This window comes from Thalassophryne amazonica, chromosome 1, assembly GCF_902500255.1.
Source record: "Thalassophryne amazonica chromosome 1, fThaAma1.1, whole genome shotgun sequence".
NCBI classification, from domain to species: Eukaryota; Metazoa; Chordata; class Actinopteri; order Batrachoidiformes; family Batrachoididae; genus Thalassophryne; species Thalassophryne amazonica.
Window position 1 is genome coordinate 74,718,657 of NC_047103.1, and position 16,110 is coordinate 74,734,766.

A 16,110-nucleotide genomic window follows, 5' to 3' on the forward strand; every position below is an offset into this window, starting at 1 on the left:
AAATAATTAGAGCATAGGCTCGAGTCCCATGACCCTCAACCGGAATAAGCGGGTTCAGAAAATTAATGAATTAATAACAGGAGTTTTACAGCCCAGCAGTTAGCCAGGCCACAGCAGGCAGATCTGTCATGTAGATATACAGATAAGAGTAAGTTACTTAACAATAATCTATAGCTACAGAGGAACATACAGAAAGTACCACTCCAGTGCTGTTAAACAAAGGCACAGACCTGTCAGAATGATTTAAACAGCGATGTGGCATCTTGTTTGACAGCCTGCCTTTGACACTACATCAGCAGCACTGCTGGAGCGTTCTGTTATGTGAGTGCGTGAGTCGAGAGAAGTAAGTCCTATTTAGGCCCAGATGCCCATCAATGCAGGTGTTTATCTACAGATTCAGGGAGTGAATATTCAGCACTATTTCTTTCTTACATGTATTAGCAACTGAGCAACGCTGTTTAAAAAAATATTCCTCAAATGCATCCTATTCCAATTAATCCTGATTTATAGATACTTGGCATAAATCAGACTACCACTATAAGGGCCTGGGTTTGATTCCCATTCAGTCTACCCGTCTATGTCCTCAGACAAAACACTGCATCTGCACTGTCCCAGTCCAACCTTGTGTACAGGCTCGGACTGATAATCTGTTTTGGGCATTTGCCCGGTGGGCCGCTGCATGTTTAGACGTGCGTGGGCCGGCCTTCCCATATTTATAGAGATTATGGAAATATACAGTGTTCTCGAACCGCGCGCTGCTGTCAACACGAGGAAAGTCCGTGATCGGTGAAGCTACAGCATTTAATCGGCGCAGCTGCAGAGTCACTTCCTGAATTTGTGTCAAAATAAAAGTTCTGTAGTGTTTCATACACGGCGCAGTCTTATTCTAGGTTTCAGTTTTGTTTCCGTTTGATCACACAACGGAGACTTACATCAAGCACAATGATTGACATGACCAACAGCCAATGACAATGGAGAAGCATACAGGGTGGCCAATCAGATTGCAGGAAGAGCAGGCGGCCGCTCCCGCCCCTGTGAATAGATTGAGTCCTCGGCACCTGGACTTCTCTCCGCTCTTCTATTGATTACAAGGTTGGAATCGTTTCTTTTATCTTAATTAACTGTGCTTTACTTTTGTTAATCTTTAAATGCAACAGCTACGGACTTCAGCTCCTTAATTTGCTGCTGTGTGAATCCTAGCAGTGGTTACACATTACCTCTCTCTCTCTCTCTCTCTCACACACACACACTTTGGAGACACAAAAACTTTTTTCCACTTGTGTGCATTTGCTTCCGTTTTGCCAGAAAAAAAAAATATTAAGGGGGCGATGAGTTTATCACAGGGGGCGGGGTCGCCCCCCCCCCAAAAAAATAGTGCGCACCGGAGGAGACGTGTGCTCCTGGAAAGCTTGTGTATTTACACTGCACTGTTGTAAGAGACTGACCAAGAGTGAAGAGTGATGACAGTATTTTTTAAAATTATTATTTGAATGTATAGACCCTCGGTCAAGTGATCTCTTGCATACCACAGAGCCGGTGTTCTGTCGAGATGAGGTGCGCCAACTTTCGACACTCTGAGCTGTGATGTACCTTGGCATTGTCCAATAGGAATGATGCGTCGGGCCAAAACACGGAAGACTCGTGGCAGAAACCACTGATCTCTACAAAATGGATTGGACCAATCCGATTGGTGCAGAAACCACTGATCTGTACAAAACATTAATGTGTGACAGGACTGCTCATTTAGAGAGCAGTTTTCTGAAGAAAAATCATTGGAAATGTTTTTTGTTGTTACCTCAAAATTTCTGAGTACTGTTAAAAAAGTTTAGAACACGTGTAATTAAAATAGGTAAATAAATCAATAAATGGTTCTTTAGAAACCTTTCATCTGTATTAAAACCACCTGTTATTTCAGATTAGATAATTTCTTGTTTAACATAAAGAACCTCAGACATTTATTTTTAGACAAATAAAATAACATGGAAACTTGTATATTTTTTGAAGTCTGGTAGATTATTTATATCTTATTTCAACCAGAAAAACAAACACTAAATAAATACAAGTATTTATTATAAATGAAAAAGGAAATAATTTAACAATGACTGCAGTGTGATTGTAAAGTAGGATTTCTGTGACATAAACCTCATGATGTTTTATATATATATATACGAGGTCTATTAGAAAAGTATCCGACCTTATTATTTTTTTCAAAAACCATATGGATTTGAATCACGTGTGATTACATCAGACATGCTTGAACCCTCGTGGGCATGCAAGAGTTTTTTCATGCCTGTCGGTTACGTCATTCGCCTGTGGGCAGTCTTTGAGTGAGGAGTCGCCCACCCTCTCGTCGATTTTTTCATTGTTTAGGAATGGTTCAGAGACTGCTGCTTTGTTTGATCAAAATTTTTTCAAAACTGTTAGGCACAACTGAGTGGACACCATTCGATAAATTCAGCTGGTTTTCGGTAAAAATTTCTCGGCTGATGAGAGATTTTGGTCTGGTAGTGTTGCCGTAAGGACGGCCCACGGTGCCTGACGGCGATCTGCGCTTCGAGGTGGCAGCGTCTCGCCGTTTCAAGTTGAAAACTTCCACATTTCAGGCTCTGTTGATCCAGGAAGTCGTCAGAGAGCAGAGAACTTTCAGAAGAAGTCGGCATGAGGAGTTTATTCAGACATTCCATTGTTAACGGACATTTTGTAATGAAAGAACGTGCGGGCACAGTCGCATGTCGGGCCGGACCCGACCGCGGGGGGTCGCGACAGGAAAAACACCTCCGTTGGAAACCTTAACGGGCAAGTTGGAACATGCCCAAGCTGTTAAACAATTTCTCAGTTACTCACTTGTTGAAAGCCATCAAAAGCCGCCTGAATTTTACAAATGGTTTTCAACACGGAGGTGTTTTTCCTGTCGCAGCGCACACAGATTTGCCGAGTCGTCACGGAAACGACTCGGCGAATTTGCGCGCTCGTCTTTCATTACAAAATGTCCTTAAACAGTGGAATGTCCGCATAAAGTCCTCATGCCGGCCTCTTCTGAATCTTCTCTGTTCTCTCACGACGTCCTGGGTGAATTAAGCCTTAAATTAGGATGTTTTCAGGTCGAAACAGGCCGACGACAGCGCCTGGAAGCGCTGCACGACGTCCCGCTGTGTGGGAAGTCCTTACACTGACAGAAACACCCCATAATCTCTCATCAGCCGTTAAACTTTTCACCGAAAACCAGCTTAATTTCTCGAATAGTGTCCACCCGGATATTCCTCACAGGTCCAGAAAAAAGTTTGATAAAGCAACGCTTGCCGTCTCGAGCAGTGTGTGAAACAAAGGAATTCAGCCGAGAGGGCAGGACCACATCTCACTCAAGGCCTGCCCACAGGGAAATGAAGTCACCGACATGCGTGAAAAAACTCACGCATGCGCACGAGGGTTCAAGCATGATTGGTGTAATCGCATGTCATTCAAATCCATATAGTTAAAAAAAAATAAAAGGGTCGGTTTATTATCTAATAGACCTCGTATATATATATATATATATATATATATATATATATATATATATATATATATATATATATATATATATATAGTCATTTAAACATGTAACTTTTAAAGTGCCTTTAATGTTATCAGGATGCCCCCTTGTGGCGCCGGGTCTGCGTTTTGTACTATGATCAAGGTGAAATGACAGTGAAAGTGTGTGTTTAGGTGTGTGTTCATGGTGTTTAGGTGTATAGTATTTGTTCATTGGGGGTTCGGTATGGACAGGTGGGTGTGTGTGTTTGGGGGTGGATTCGTCGGGCCAATAGTGGGCTGGTCCAGAGGAAAAATGCCAGGGCCGAAATTTGTTCCCAGTCCGACCCTGCTTGTGTACATCAGTAACAGTCTTGGCTGCTGCTTTAGGCTGGCATGTTGTTAGGTGGACGAGCATAACCTCTCACCTGATTCATGCAGCGTTTTCCTGGGATATGCACTGGCAGCACTGGGCCTCAGGGTTGGTCGACACTAGAACTTACTTCTTAAATGCATCAAGCTTCTATCGCTCAAAACGTAAATGATTACTTCTTGTGCATGTATAATCATTGTTTCTGGTAGTTGTGCATGTATGACTCGGTCCTGTGAAATGTCTGTTATGCAATACTGACAAGCACAAATGCTGAGTTACTACACAACAATCACATGTGCATCTGTGTATGTGAAGACACTATGTGTTTATATTCCTACTTCACACATGACTTTGTGAAAACGGAGGTGGAGTACCAAAGCTGTCTTTATTTAAAACTGCCATCTGTCCTGTGCTGAGTTGCCAACATGTGAACAACACAGTGATTTAAAACACACTCCGGGTGTGACTACTGTGTTTTCGCATACACCGTAATATACAAAATGGTAGTAAGGTTTTTTCTTGAACCTTGTTCACCTATGAATCAACAAGAAGAGAACCCTTTCAATTTATAACCATCAGAAAATGAGTTATTAGTTACAAAAATTGCTCTACCACTGTTCAGTGCTTTATAATAGTGCTGTAATTCTTCACTCGAATATGTGGAAGTCATTACATCATAAAGTATTATGTATTACTAGCTTTATCCATGTGCTGCACAAGTCAAAGCCTGTAGTCAAATTTTAACACAAATACAGCTACATATGCCTACATAATTATACTACTGTAGAGATTTTCAAATGAAGACTTATCATGTGTATACATATACACAAAACAAATTAAATACTGAATCATCACTAAATAGTTAAGTCCCTTCAGCTTCTCTCTTGTTTCATGTGGGCTCACCACAGCAGATCCAAGGTGGACCTACATGTTGATCTGGTGCAAGTTTTACGTTGGATGTCTTTCCTGATGCAGCTCCACATTAGACTGGCCACCACCCCAGCCCAATAATCACCACTGAATACTGAACTGAATGAATTGGTACATTGTCCTGAGTCTGCATAAAAAATAATCCTATTCATATATTATAGCCAGTAGGACCTCTATTGATGTAAACAAATATTTGGATTAATTTAGAACTTCTGCATAGTAAATTTTTTGCTCTCAAGAAAGATCGTCCACTTAATGATGAATAACTTAACTACAAATCAAGGTATGGCTGTCATACATCATTACAAAACTAATAATGGGTTCTTTCATTCTAAATCATAATTAGTGTAACTTATAGCTCAGGTTATTCATAGTTGCCATAGTAACCATGGAATATACTGTGACAAACAATGAAGGGAAATATGTTTTAGATGATTGCCACTGTAACCAAGGTAAACATGGCAAATGATGGTTCATTTGAGAGGTTGAGAGGAGTATAATGAAGTAGTCGTATTAATGGTTGTTACTGTTTTTGTAAGATAAAAGGAAGGGTTATCATGAGCCATAATTAGTCAGTTTTGAGAAGACACCACTTCTGCGCAAGACATCATCACAATATGACCTCTTTGCCACCTTCTGTGTTTCACAGATAATAAAAATGAACCTCATGAGGGTCTGCTAGAATTTTGGGTCGAAATATACATTCCTTGACAGAGTGAGCATCAACAGCAGATGCTCCAAACTGATCCATGATACCTGGTATGTGATATATAGGCCAAACACCATAGTAGGAGAAACATGCCCATATCATGATGCTTGCACCACCATGCTTCACTGTCTTCACTGTGAACTGTGGCTTGAATTCAGAGTTTGGGGATCATCTCACAAACTGTCTGTGGCCCTTGGACCAAAAAAGAACAATTTTACTCTCATCAGTCCTCAAAATATTCCTCCATTTCTCTTTAGACCAGTTGATGAGTTCTTTGGCAAATTGTAACCTCTTCTGCACATCTTTTATTTAACAGAGGGACTTTGCGGGGGATTCTTGCAAATAAATTAGCTTCACACAGGCATCTTCTAACTGTCACAGCACTTACAGGTAACTCCAGGATGATCAAAGACAGTCTGGAGTTACCTGTAAGTGCAATGGGTGAGCCTTTGCCATTCTGGTTATTCTTCTATCCATTTTTATGGTTGTTTTCTGTTTTCTTCCACGTGTCTCTTTTTTTTTTGTCCATTTTAAAGCATTGGAGATCATTGTGGATGAACAGCCTATAATTTTTTGCACCTGCGTATAAATTTTCCCCTCTCCAATCAACTTTTTAATCAAACTACGCTGTTCTTCTGAACAATGTCTTGAACGTCCCATTTTCCTCAGGCTTTCAAAGAGAAAAGCATGTTCAACAGGTGCTGGCTTCATCCTTACATAGGGGACACCTGAGTCACACCTGTTTGTTCCACAAAATTTACGAACTCACTGACCGAATGCCACACTACTATTATCCGGTTGTTAAGCGCTGACGTAACGCATCATGTGATAAATCTGTTTCCGGGTCCAAAGACCTCCAAGTTTACAATTAAAGTTACATTTGTTTGATTCTTTTAAGGATTTACAGTTTAAGTTTAGTTTGTGTTTCCATTGTGCGGCTAACCTCCGTCCCTCATTGCTCCGCCTTCGCCTCCGTTAACCGCATTTGTCTGGTTCTATGGTCAGAACACCTAATAAAACTTTTTTCTTTTACTTTACATATTTTATTATGCACAGGTAAAATATACATGTCTCATTGGTAATAAAAAAATATTTATTACAATAAACAGGATGTTAAAGTGCAAACTTCACTTTCCCCTCGAACGACATGAACAGGATGCGATCGCAGCTCGCAGGAACTCCCATTGAAAATAATGGAGAAACAACCTGAGCGTCTGACATTTTTACATAAAACAAACGCAGTAACAACATCTAAAAATCCAGTTAATATATCCAGGAGAGTTTTAGGCACAATATACAAAGAGTTTTATATTGCGATGTTAATGCTGTTGTCCGTGTGCAGCGGTGTAAGTGCAGCCTGATCAGATCGTCTCAGTGCAGTTCTCAATGTTGATGACAGCGCGCCTTTTTTGTTTGGAGCCGGAAGTTGAAAATCACACGATGCGTTACATCACACTTAGCAACCGGATAGTGAACACCCCCTTTTCTACTTTTTTTTACTAATAGCCCAATTTCATAGCCTTAAGAGTGTGCATATCATTAATGCTTGGTCTTGTTGGATTTGTGTCAGTCTACTGAATCTACTGGTACCTTGTTTCCCATGTAACAATAACAAATATACTCAAAACCTGGATTAATCTTTTTAGTCACATAGCACTACTATTATTCGGAACACTACTGTACATCATTATCAAACCAAGGAGGTGGGCCATCATAAGGAGGAGTTCTCTGGACATCTGGCACAGCATACGTACATTTCCAAGCAACAGAAGAAGAACCCAAGCAGCATGCGGCTGTTCAAAATGAAGCCATGCGGCAGAAGGACAAACTTGTAGTTCCTTGACCATCTGCTTGAGGCTGGCTCCAGAAAGAAGGACATTCCCATAGAAACCCATGATAAAATGTCCAACTTTAGACAAAAGATAAATGTGTTTACACCCTTGTACAAAAAGTCCCTATAGGTAGTTTAACCATCCATGACAGCTGTACGGGGGGTGATTTTTAAAAAAATAACTCCTTAGTTGAAGATATTTTAAGCCACAAAGTTATGCATAATTAGGGGTGTGGTCACTTTTAGCTAGTTTGTGCCACTGACCTGAGTGCTCCGTCTCAGAGTTTTCGAAGCAGAGAGCCCACTAGCTGTGGCTGCAAGCTGCTATTAAGCAGCCATGTCTCTTGTTTCTGGGAATTTTATTACAAATATCTGTTATATAAGTGAAGCGCTGCACAGCAGCGCAAAGCTCCCCCATGGTACACTGAGTCTGAAACAGCAAGTGCCAAATTTTGAGTCCACAGTGAAGCAGGAAATGTCAAATCTTGAACACTTCCTGGATTGACAGTATATGAGATCTTGTGGAATCTTGCGGGAATTCAGTGACAAGTTCACACTGACATAGGAAGTGCCAAATTTGGAGTCCACAATGAAACAGGAAATGTCAAATGTTGAACACTTCCTAGATTGACAGTACATGAGATCTCATGGGATCTTGTGGGCATTCAATGGCAAGTTGAGACTGAATCAGGAAGTGCCATTTTTTGAGTCCACAGTGAAACAGGAAATCTCAAATGCATTTAACTTTGGAAAATGTTTTTTTTTAAAACACCTCATTTTTCTGTAATTATTGTATGGCTTTTGCCTTACAATATAAAGCGCCTTGGGGCGACTGTTTGTTGTGATTTGGCGCTATATAAATAAAATTGATTTGATTTGATTTGATTTGATTTGAATAATTCCCCTCTACTTTGATCTGTTTTTTTTTTAATTAACTTGTTCTTTGGTATGTCGTTTTTGCTGTTGTATTTAATCCTCTGTAAGGTTTCTATATAACTTTTTGTTTAGCTCATTAAATAATAAGTTTAACAATAAATGAGATCTCATGGGATCTCGCAGCAATTCAGAGGCAAGTTAAGACTGAAACAGGAAGAGCTAAATTTTGAGTCCACAGGGAAACAGGACATGTCAAATGTTGAACACTTCCTGGCATGGGTGCACATGCCAGGAAGTGCCATGTATGGCACGACACTGCACATCTGGTTGAAAAGAGCCATTTTGAAATCAGTGACACATACTGACAGGGTTGCCAAATTTGGGACCTTTGCTGGAGTGAGACTGCATGTGCATAGCGTGCTGCGAAAATTTTTGGTAACCCTAATTAAAAAAAAAAAAAAAAACAGTCCTTGTTTATTCATAAAAATAATAATAGAAGAGAAACTCTGTTTGATTCTTCTCCCCTCCACATCCATCCTCCTTCCTTTTTCCAAAATATTTCAGCAAGCTCATAGGCATGTGAAAAATGTTTAAAATGGCTGGGAGTCAAGATGGCCATGGTCAGGGGGGTCTGGGGGGCGAAGCTGAAGGGTTTTAGCCAGTCTTTAAACAAAAATATAGTCAAAATTTCAAGATGCACACAGAACCTTTATTAGTAAACATATATAACAGTGCCTGATTAATTGTTCCATGCAAGTGCTATGTTAAAGACTGGCCAGCAGACATCGCCATATTTAATTGTATCAAATGCTTCAAACACTGAACCATTTCAACACAATTGCTTCATACTGATTCAGTGGTTCAAAACGCTTCGGTTTCTCCATCACTATTATCAGTAAAATATTTCAGCAACCACATGTTTTCAGCACATGTGCACAAATAGACTCACAATCATGAATACTTGCTAAACAGGACATTAAATAAATGTACGACATGTCCTTTCAATTACCTAGTTTGCAATTAGTTAAGTCTGTAGCCTACTGTGTCAACACACTGATTAGGCTACGTCTGTAGTGACAACCGAATTTTATTAGACAACAGATTACTCGATTTGTTCGACTATTTTATTGGCTTACCTTTGTCATCCAAAAGTGGCCGACTCAGAAACAAGCTCCGAAGCTTTCCTCAAACTCTCTCTGAACTCTTCACACACAGCTGAGGTACCAGCTGCAAGGTTTTCAATGACTCAAAGATCAGAGAATACTGCAGTCAGAGCGTTGTCAGCAAATGTTAACAGCTGTTTCAGGTGTGTGCCTTAAATCCTCTCCTTTCATTAAGAAACAATGTGCTGTGGTGTGGTCTGATCTAATCTAGTCATCAACAGAAAATTAACGGGAGAAATTTTTATTTTGGCGTGACATTTCTTGCTTGTGCGTGAAAGGGTGAGATTGATGCTGAAAGTGTGAGTGTCACGCCAGATGCATAAGAGTTGGCAACCCTGTATTGACTGTTAGGTCCTTTCTGTACAGTAGATGGCGCTGTGTTCCACAAAAAAGTTGTAATCCACCTTAGTAGAAGAAGAAAAATGTTTGAGCCACATTTGAACCTGAACACGTTGTCTGAACCACAGAGTTCTAATGACAAGTTATATTGGAGAGTAGCTGTATTTTATGCCAGAAATGAGGTCCAGTGTTGGGAAGGTGTCGTAACACGGACCCACAACAGGGGGCGCAAATGAACGGACAATGAGTAAGCCAAAAGGTAACAATTTAATGTTGTGATATTACACAACGAAACGTGTCTTAATTTTCACAGTCAATAAACACCAGGTGACGTGTGGGCAGGCTCGAAGATAGAAGACGCCCGACGAGAGAGAAGCCGCGTCCCACACGGCTTCCACCACCAACGGCCTGAAGAACACCGGAGCCGCCAAGTCCCGAGTCCCCAGGTGGCCTCTGTCTTCGGCTGTCGACCCTGGTACAGCTGGCAGAAAACAGAAAGATGATGTGTGAGTGTGAGTCCGCACACTCAGTAATTAACAGTCCAAACACAGTTGGGAGGAAGCACCTCCACCTCCAACCTAGGAACACACTAGCAGCTCCTGTAACCACTTATCTGGATGCAGTGAGAGGCGAAGACGTCGCTTCTCTCACTGACCGCCAACCCAGTTGAAAGGGCACCACAGGACAACGGCTGCAAACAGATCAGACGTAAGTCACAGTTTAAATTCAGCAGAGAAATTACCTTAGTACTGGTAGTCGATTTCTCGGCGGGGAGGTGGAGTTGCAGTCCGGCTTATATGGTGGTGTAGATGAGTGACAGCTGGAGTAATGAGTGACAGCTGTCACTTCCTCTGGGTCTGGCGCCCTCTCGTGCTTGGAGCCCGCACTCCAAGCAGGGCGCCCTCTGGTGGTAGTGGGCCAGCAGTACCTCCTCTTCAGCGGCCCACACAACAGTCCAGGTTGTTAAAAACGGTATTTCTCCTTTTAATTTGGGTTGTCTTATATATACGTTTTTCTCCAGTGATTTTAGATGAATAACATGAGCAGATGTAAAATGCTGCCCCAGTGTTTGCCCACCAGAAGCTGAACATTTTCAGCTATGCCAATGCTCTCCAGAAGCATTTACTGAAAAAAAGTCTGAAGGACCTAAATGACATGGTGAGATGGTGAAGAGCTTTGCTCATTCATGTCAGTGACATATACATATTAATGTGGATTACTGTGCGGTTAAATGTCCTGGATCAATTGGATCATCTAATACATCTGTGCCGCAGTATTTCGGCCAGTTGACATTTTCATCTTGTTTCATTTTGTATTCTAATGATGACAGCACTTTTAGCAGCTATCAATAGCTTAATGACATTAGAACCAGTTAATCTAGGATTACTGATGAATGTTTGGTAACACACTTTTAATGCCCACACCAAAGCTAAGTGTTATGAACTCCATTGCTCAGTCCCCACCCCAAAAATGATTTAATAAACACCCAAACCAAGGTTAATCCATTAGTTTAGCTTGTTCAGTAACTCAAACATGGGGGCATATTCGGGCTTCATTTGTTCCTCCTAAGTCATGCATATTCTCACCCATGCTCCATCTCTTTATCCAAATATAGGTTGGCCATGAAGTAGGCAGAGTAAGTGCTGCCAACATGGCGACACCTTGAGCAGCACTTTCTAGGCTTTAAAATGGCTCTTCATTACCATCCTGTTCAAGATGTTCATGGATGGAATGGAACAGAAAGGCATTTTTGTCTAATTTAATTTTCAGCCATTTGACAGATCAGCCAAATCAACAAGTGAATGAAGGTATAATAGAAAAGTACAGAAAAGTGAACACAGGCAGTATATAAAAGGCAGCCTGATCAACATGATTTCCACAACGTGAATGCAATTAATACATTTTTAATCCCGGAACCACAGCAAAAGTGCACAGTACTGACCTGGTCATCTTGTCAGTGCAGGACATGGTAATGAGCTGCTCGCCCTGTAAGACGCCATCCCAGGTCTGGATGGATCCTCGGCATCGCACTGGCACTGTCCCTTCACCTGACTCGATTTTGGTCCGTAGGTGACTGCGGTGCTTCCTCATGAGGTGTCTGCTGCTGTGCACTGCAAACACGGAACACAACAATATAATTCACCACTCACCAAGTGTGCTTATTATACGGTGTTCATTGGGCACCTTCCACATTATCCCTCTTCACCAAAACAGCTCTTCAACTTGCCACAGCAGATCCAACATGGATCTGCATATTGACATGAACAGGCAAGGTCAGTTTGAACCGGGATCCTTCTGTTCTGGAAACAAGTGCACTATCTGCTTGGCCACCACACCTGCCCTCTGTCTGCCAAATAGATAAATAAAAAAGTCGTCCATCTCATTCAAGTGACAAGTGACAAAGTTTTTTAATTCGGCACACAAAATATTCAAATAGAAAAAAATGAACAATTCCACAAACAAACACAGACAAAACTAGTGAGTCCGAAAGGGTGTGGGCTGAAGCAAAGCTTATTAGCGCCCACCCCTGCTAGTACAAGTCCAACAATTCTAATCAGTCATATTTACATAAATATAAATTCACTACTACATGTCGACACACAGACATACACATCAATATACTATTCACTTATAATTATATTTATATAGTACCAGATCATAAGAAAGTCGAATCAAGGCACTTTACGCCAGTAAGGACTAACCTTACCAACCCCCAGAGCGAGCACTAGGCAACTGTGGTGAGGAAAAACTCCCTATAAGGAAGAAACCTCAAGCAGACCAGGCTCTTGGGGGTGACCCTCTGCTTGGGCTGTGCCACATATACCTATATACATACGTATATACTTTACAAACATAAATATATACATACATATACACAGTCACTTATATACATATACACCTACCCATATCTATATATCTACATACGCATATACATACCCACACATTCAAATATACAATAAGTCCCACTTATAAATTGAACATTCCATATAAATCAAATTATATTTGCTTCTTTATGATACTTAGACATAATCTTCTTTTTGAGTAGTTTCATGCATAATATGAATGAATGAATGAATGAGTGAATAACACCACTTTGTTTTTGCCCACATTCAAGTCTTTGTGAATCTATTCTGTTTTCAAATTGTTGGCACATTCCAGGAAATCTGTCAGGTGAAATATTTTTTGTTATGCCTCCTTTGGAAGCCAGAAAAATGCACGCCATTCTTTCTTCAATAAACTGGAATGTCTTTTTTAAATTAATATTTGGAATACTTCAAAACATGAACCCAGTTGGATAAGTACTATTATCAAGCAGATGTCCAGCACGTTTTGTGTATTTTTACCCTTCCACAAGTTACTGCTGAATATACAATATCCACCTTACAAGATTTATTTTATTTATTTATTTATAGAATTTATAAAATACAAAGTTCTTGGAACAGTAGCATAGAATATCAGTAAAAGATATTATAGCCTGCATTGTGTGGGGTTTGTCTCAGTTACTTTTTTGTTTTAGTTCTCAGGTTTTCCTTTCTTCCTAAGTATAATTTAGACATCCTGAGTCCAGAACCTAGCCAAAACTGTGGAAATCTTATTCATGATTCCTAAGTAATCAGAGTAATTCAACAGTATCCCAGCAAACATAAGGCGTGAGGCAGGGTCAATCCTGGACAGGATGCTAGTCGATTGCAGGGCCTATTATTATTACTAGTACTACTACTACTGCTAAAAATAATAATAATAACAACAACAGTGACATGCCCTCTGTAAAGGAGGCAGGGATGAAAGACTCAGAGAGACCTAGTGAAATCACCCTATAGGAAGTCACAGAGGTAGTAAAAAAAACTCCTCTGTGACAAGTCGCCGGGGGCGTACGAGATTCGTCTTGAGTTGCTGAAGTCTCTGGATGTTGTTGGCTGTCATGGCTGACACGCTGACACAACATTGCGTGTACATTGCGGACAATACCTCTGGACTGGTAAACTGGGGTGGTGGTCCCCATCTTTCAAAAAGGGGATTGGAGAGTGTGTTCCAATTATAGATGAATCAGACTTCTCAGCCTCCCTGGGAAAGTCTCTGCCAGGATACTAGTGAGGAGACTTAAACATTAGTCAAACCTCAGATTCAGGAGGAGCAATGCAGGTTCTGTCTTGGTCGTGGAATGGTGGACCAGCTCTTTACCCTCCCAAGGATATTGGAGGTGTCTTAGAAGTATGACCAACCAGTCTACATGTGTTTTGTAGAATTGGAAAAGGTGTATGACTGGGTCTCTTGGGGTATCATATGTGTGTGTGTGGGGGGGGGAGGGGGGGGGGTGCTGTGGGAGTATGGGGTTCTGGATTTGCTGCAACATGTGATCCAGTCCCTGTATGACTAAAGTGTCTGTATTCTCAGCATTATATCAGACCTATTTTCGGTGTGAGTTGGACTCCGCAAGAGCTGCCCTTTGTCAGCAATCCTGTTCTCGATGTTCATGGACAGGATTTCAAGGTGCAGTACAGTAACACAAAGGCATCCAGTCTGGTGACCTGAGATTTGCATCTCTGCTTTTTGCAGATGATGTGGTTCTGTTGACCTCATCAGGCAGTGACCTTGAATGTGCACTGAGCAGGTTTGAGGCCTAATGTGAAGCAACTGGGATAACAGTCATCAGCACTTAAAAATCTCAGACCATGGTCCTTTGTTGGAAAATGGTGGATTGTCCCCTCTGGTCAGTGGGAAGTTACTGCCCCAAGTGGAGGAGTTTAAGTATCTCAGGGTCTTGTTCATGAGTGGGGGTAAATTGGAGCGGAGGATCAATAGACAGAGACCATGACAGACATTGTACAGTACTGTCATGGTAAAGAAGGAGCTGAACTGGAAGACGAGGCTCTCAATTTATCAGTTGGTTTACGTTCCTATCCTCACTAATGGTCATGAGCTTTGTGTAAGAACAAAATTGAAAGAATAAGATTGCATATACAAGCGGCAGAATTGAGATTCCTCCATTGGGTATCTGGGCTTACATTCCTGGACAGCGTGAGAAGCTTGATTATCTGGGAGGGACTCAGAGTAACGCTGTTACTTATTCGCATCAAAGGGAGCCAGTTCAGGTGTTTCGGGCATCTGGTGAGGATGCTCCCTGGTTGTCTCCCTAAAGAGGTCTTCCAGGTATGTCTAATAGGGAGGACCTAGGACATGCTGGAGAGATTATATTTCCCAGCTGGCTTGGGAACGCCTTGGGATCTGTTGGGAAGAGTTACAGAGGAAGAGTTGGGATGAGGTGCTTGCTCTCCTGCCACCGCGGCCTGGACCCTTGACTTTAAAATCCTCTCCAACACTAGAAGGAAATCCCCAAACTTTCCTCAACCTGCCTACCTGTGACATCTACCACTTGTTGTTGTTGTTGTAGACTTCACAGGTCGGCAGGTTGCACAGCAACCAGTATTAGAATAAATGATTCCTGGTGAAGAAAAAAAATCCTTCCACACAATTAGCCCAATAAACAAAAAAACAAAGAAACAAACAAAACTCAAAGAGGTAAGTGCATCTGTGTCAGCATCAACCATCAAGGCAACATGTCACTGGAGTAAGTACAGAAAATTTACCACATGTAAACTACCAGTAAGACCCAAACCTAAGAAGGCAGTTTTAGCACTTGCCAAAACGGTTCCTGAATGACGCACAATGAAGAGATGAAACAAGGATCAACTTGTAGGAGAACAATGTGAAGAGAAGAATGTGGAGAACCAAAGGAAATGTTTAGAATCTGAAATGCACCACGTAATTTGTGAAGCCTGGCGGAAGTAATCCGATGATGTGGACATGTATGCTTATATTTTAGATGTGAATACTGACAAAAGCAGTAGGATGAAGTACACAGGAATATAATTTGCTCAGCTCAGATGCAACTCAGATGAAAGCCTTCCAATGTGCTGTACTGTGTTTGGTTTATCAATGGTAGTGTGTGTGGGTGTTACTGAAAGAATACTAAGAAACTGCAATAAAACCTAAAAGCAGAATCAGTGATTTACCACTGAATGCCAATTCTGCATCACAAGCAACTGATTAAAGACATTTTTTCACAGTAATTATGTCACAATACATACAAATTTAGTAACAGGCTAATAGCAATTAGAGGTGGAACATGAATTGATTATGCACATAAGCAGCTGTTTGGTAATCATTTTGTACACTGAAGGAAAATACAGTTATTTCATATACACAGTAAACTCACCAGTGTAAAACTAACACTGACATTGTTAAATTAACACTGCCAGTGTACATATGGTCGTACTCTGGTAAGAGTGGTACCATATGTTCACCATCAGTGTTAATTTAACATTGGTGATTTTACTGTGTAGATTCAGTATTTTTCTTTTTACTTTACTAAATCCAT

General features: G+C 41.0%; 1 protein-coding gene across 3 annotated transcripts in view; it reads right to left on the bottom strand.

Annotated features, from left to right (window-relative positions):
* adarb2 (adenosine deaminase RNA specific B2 (inactive)) overlaps window positions 1–16,110 on the bottom strand; it is an 870,518-nt gene that overhangs the window by 52,713 nt on the left and 801,695 nt on the right. For all 3 annotated transcript variants that reach the window (XM_034171864.1, XM_034171857.1, XM_034171872.1), the window contains one exon: window positions 11,674–11,842. In XM_034171864.1, coding sequence (XP_034027755.1) covers window positions 11,674–11,842 — 169 coding nt within the window. The remainder of the gene's footprint in view (window positions 1–11,673; window positions 11,843–16,110) is intronic.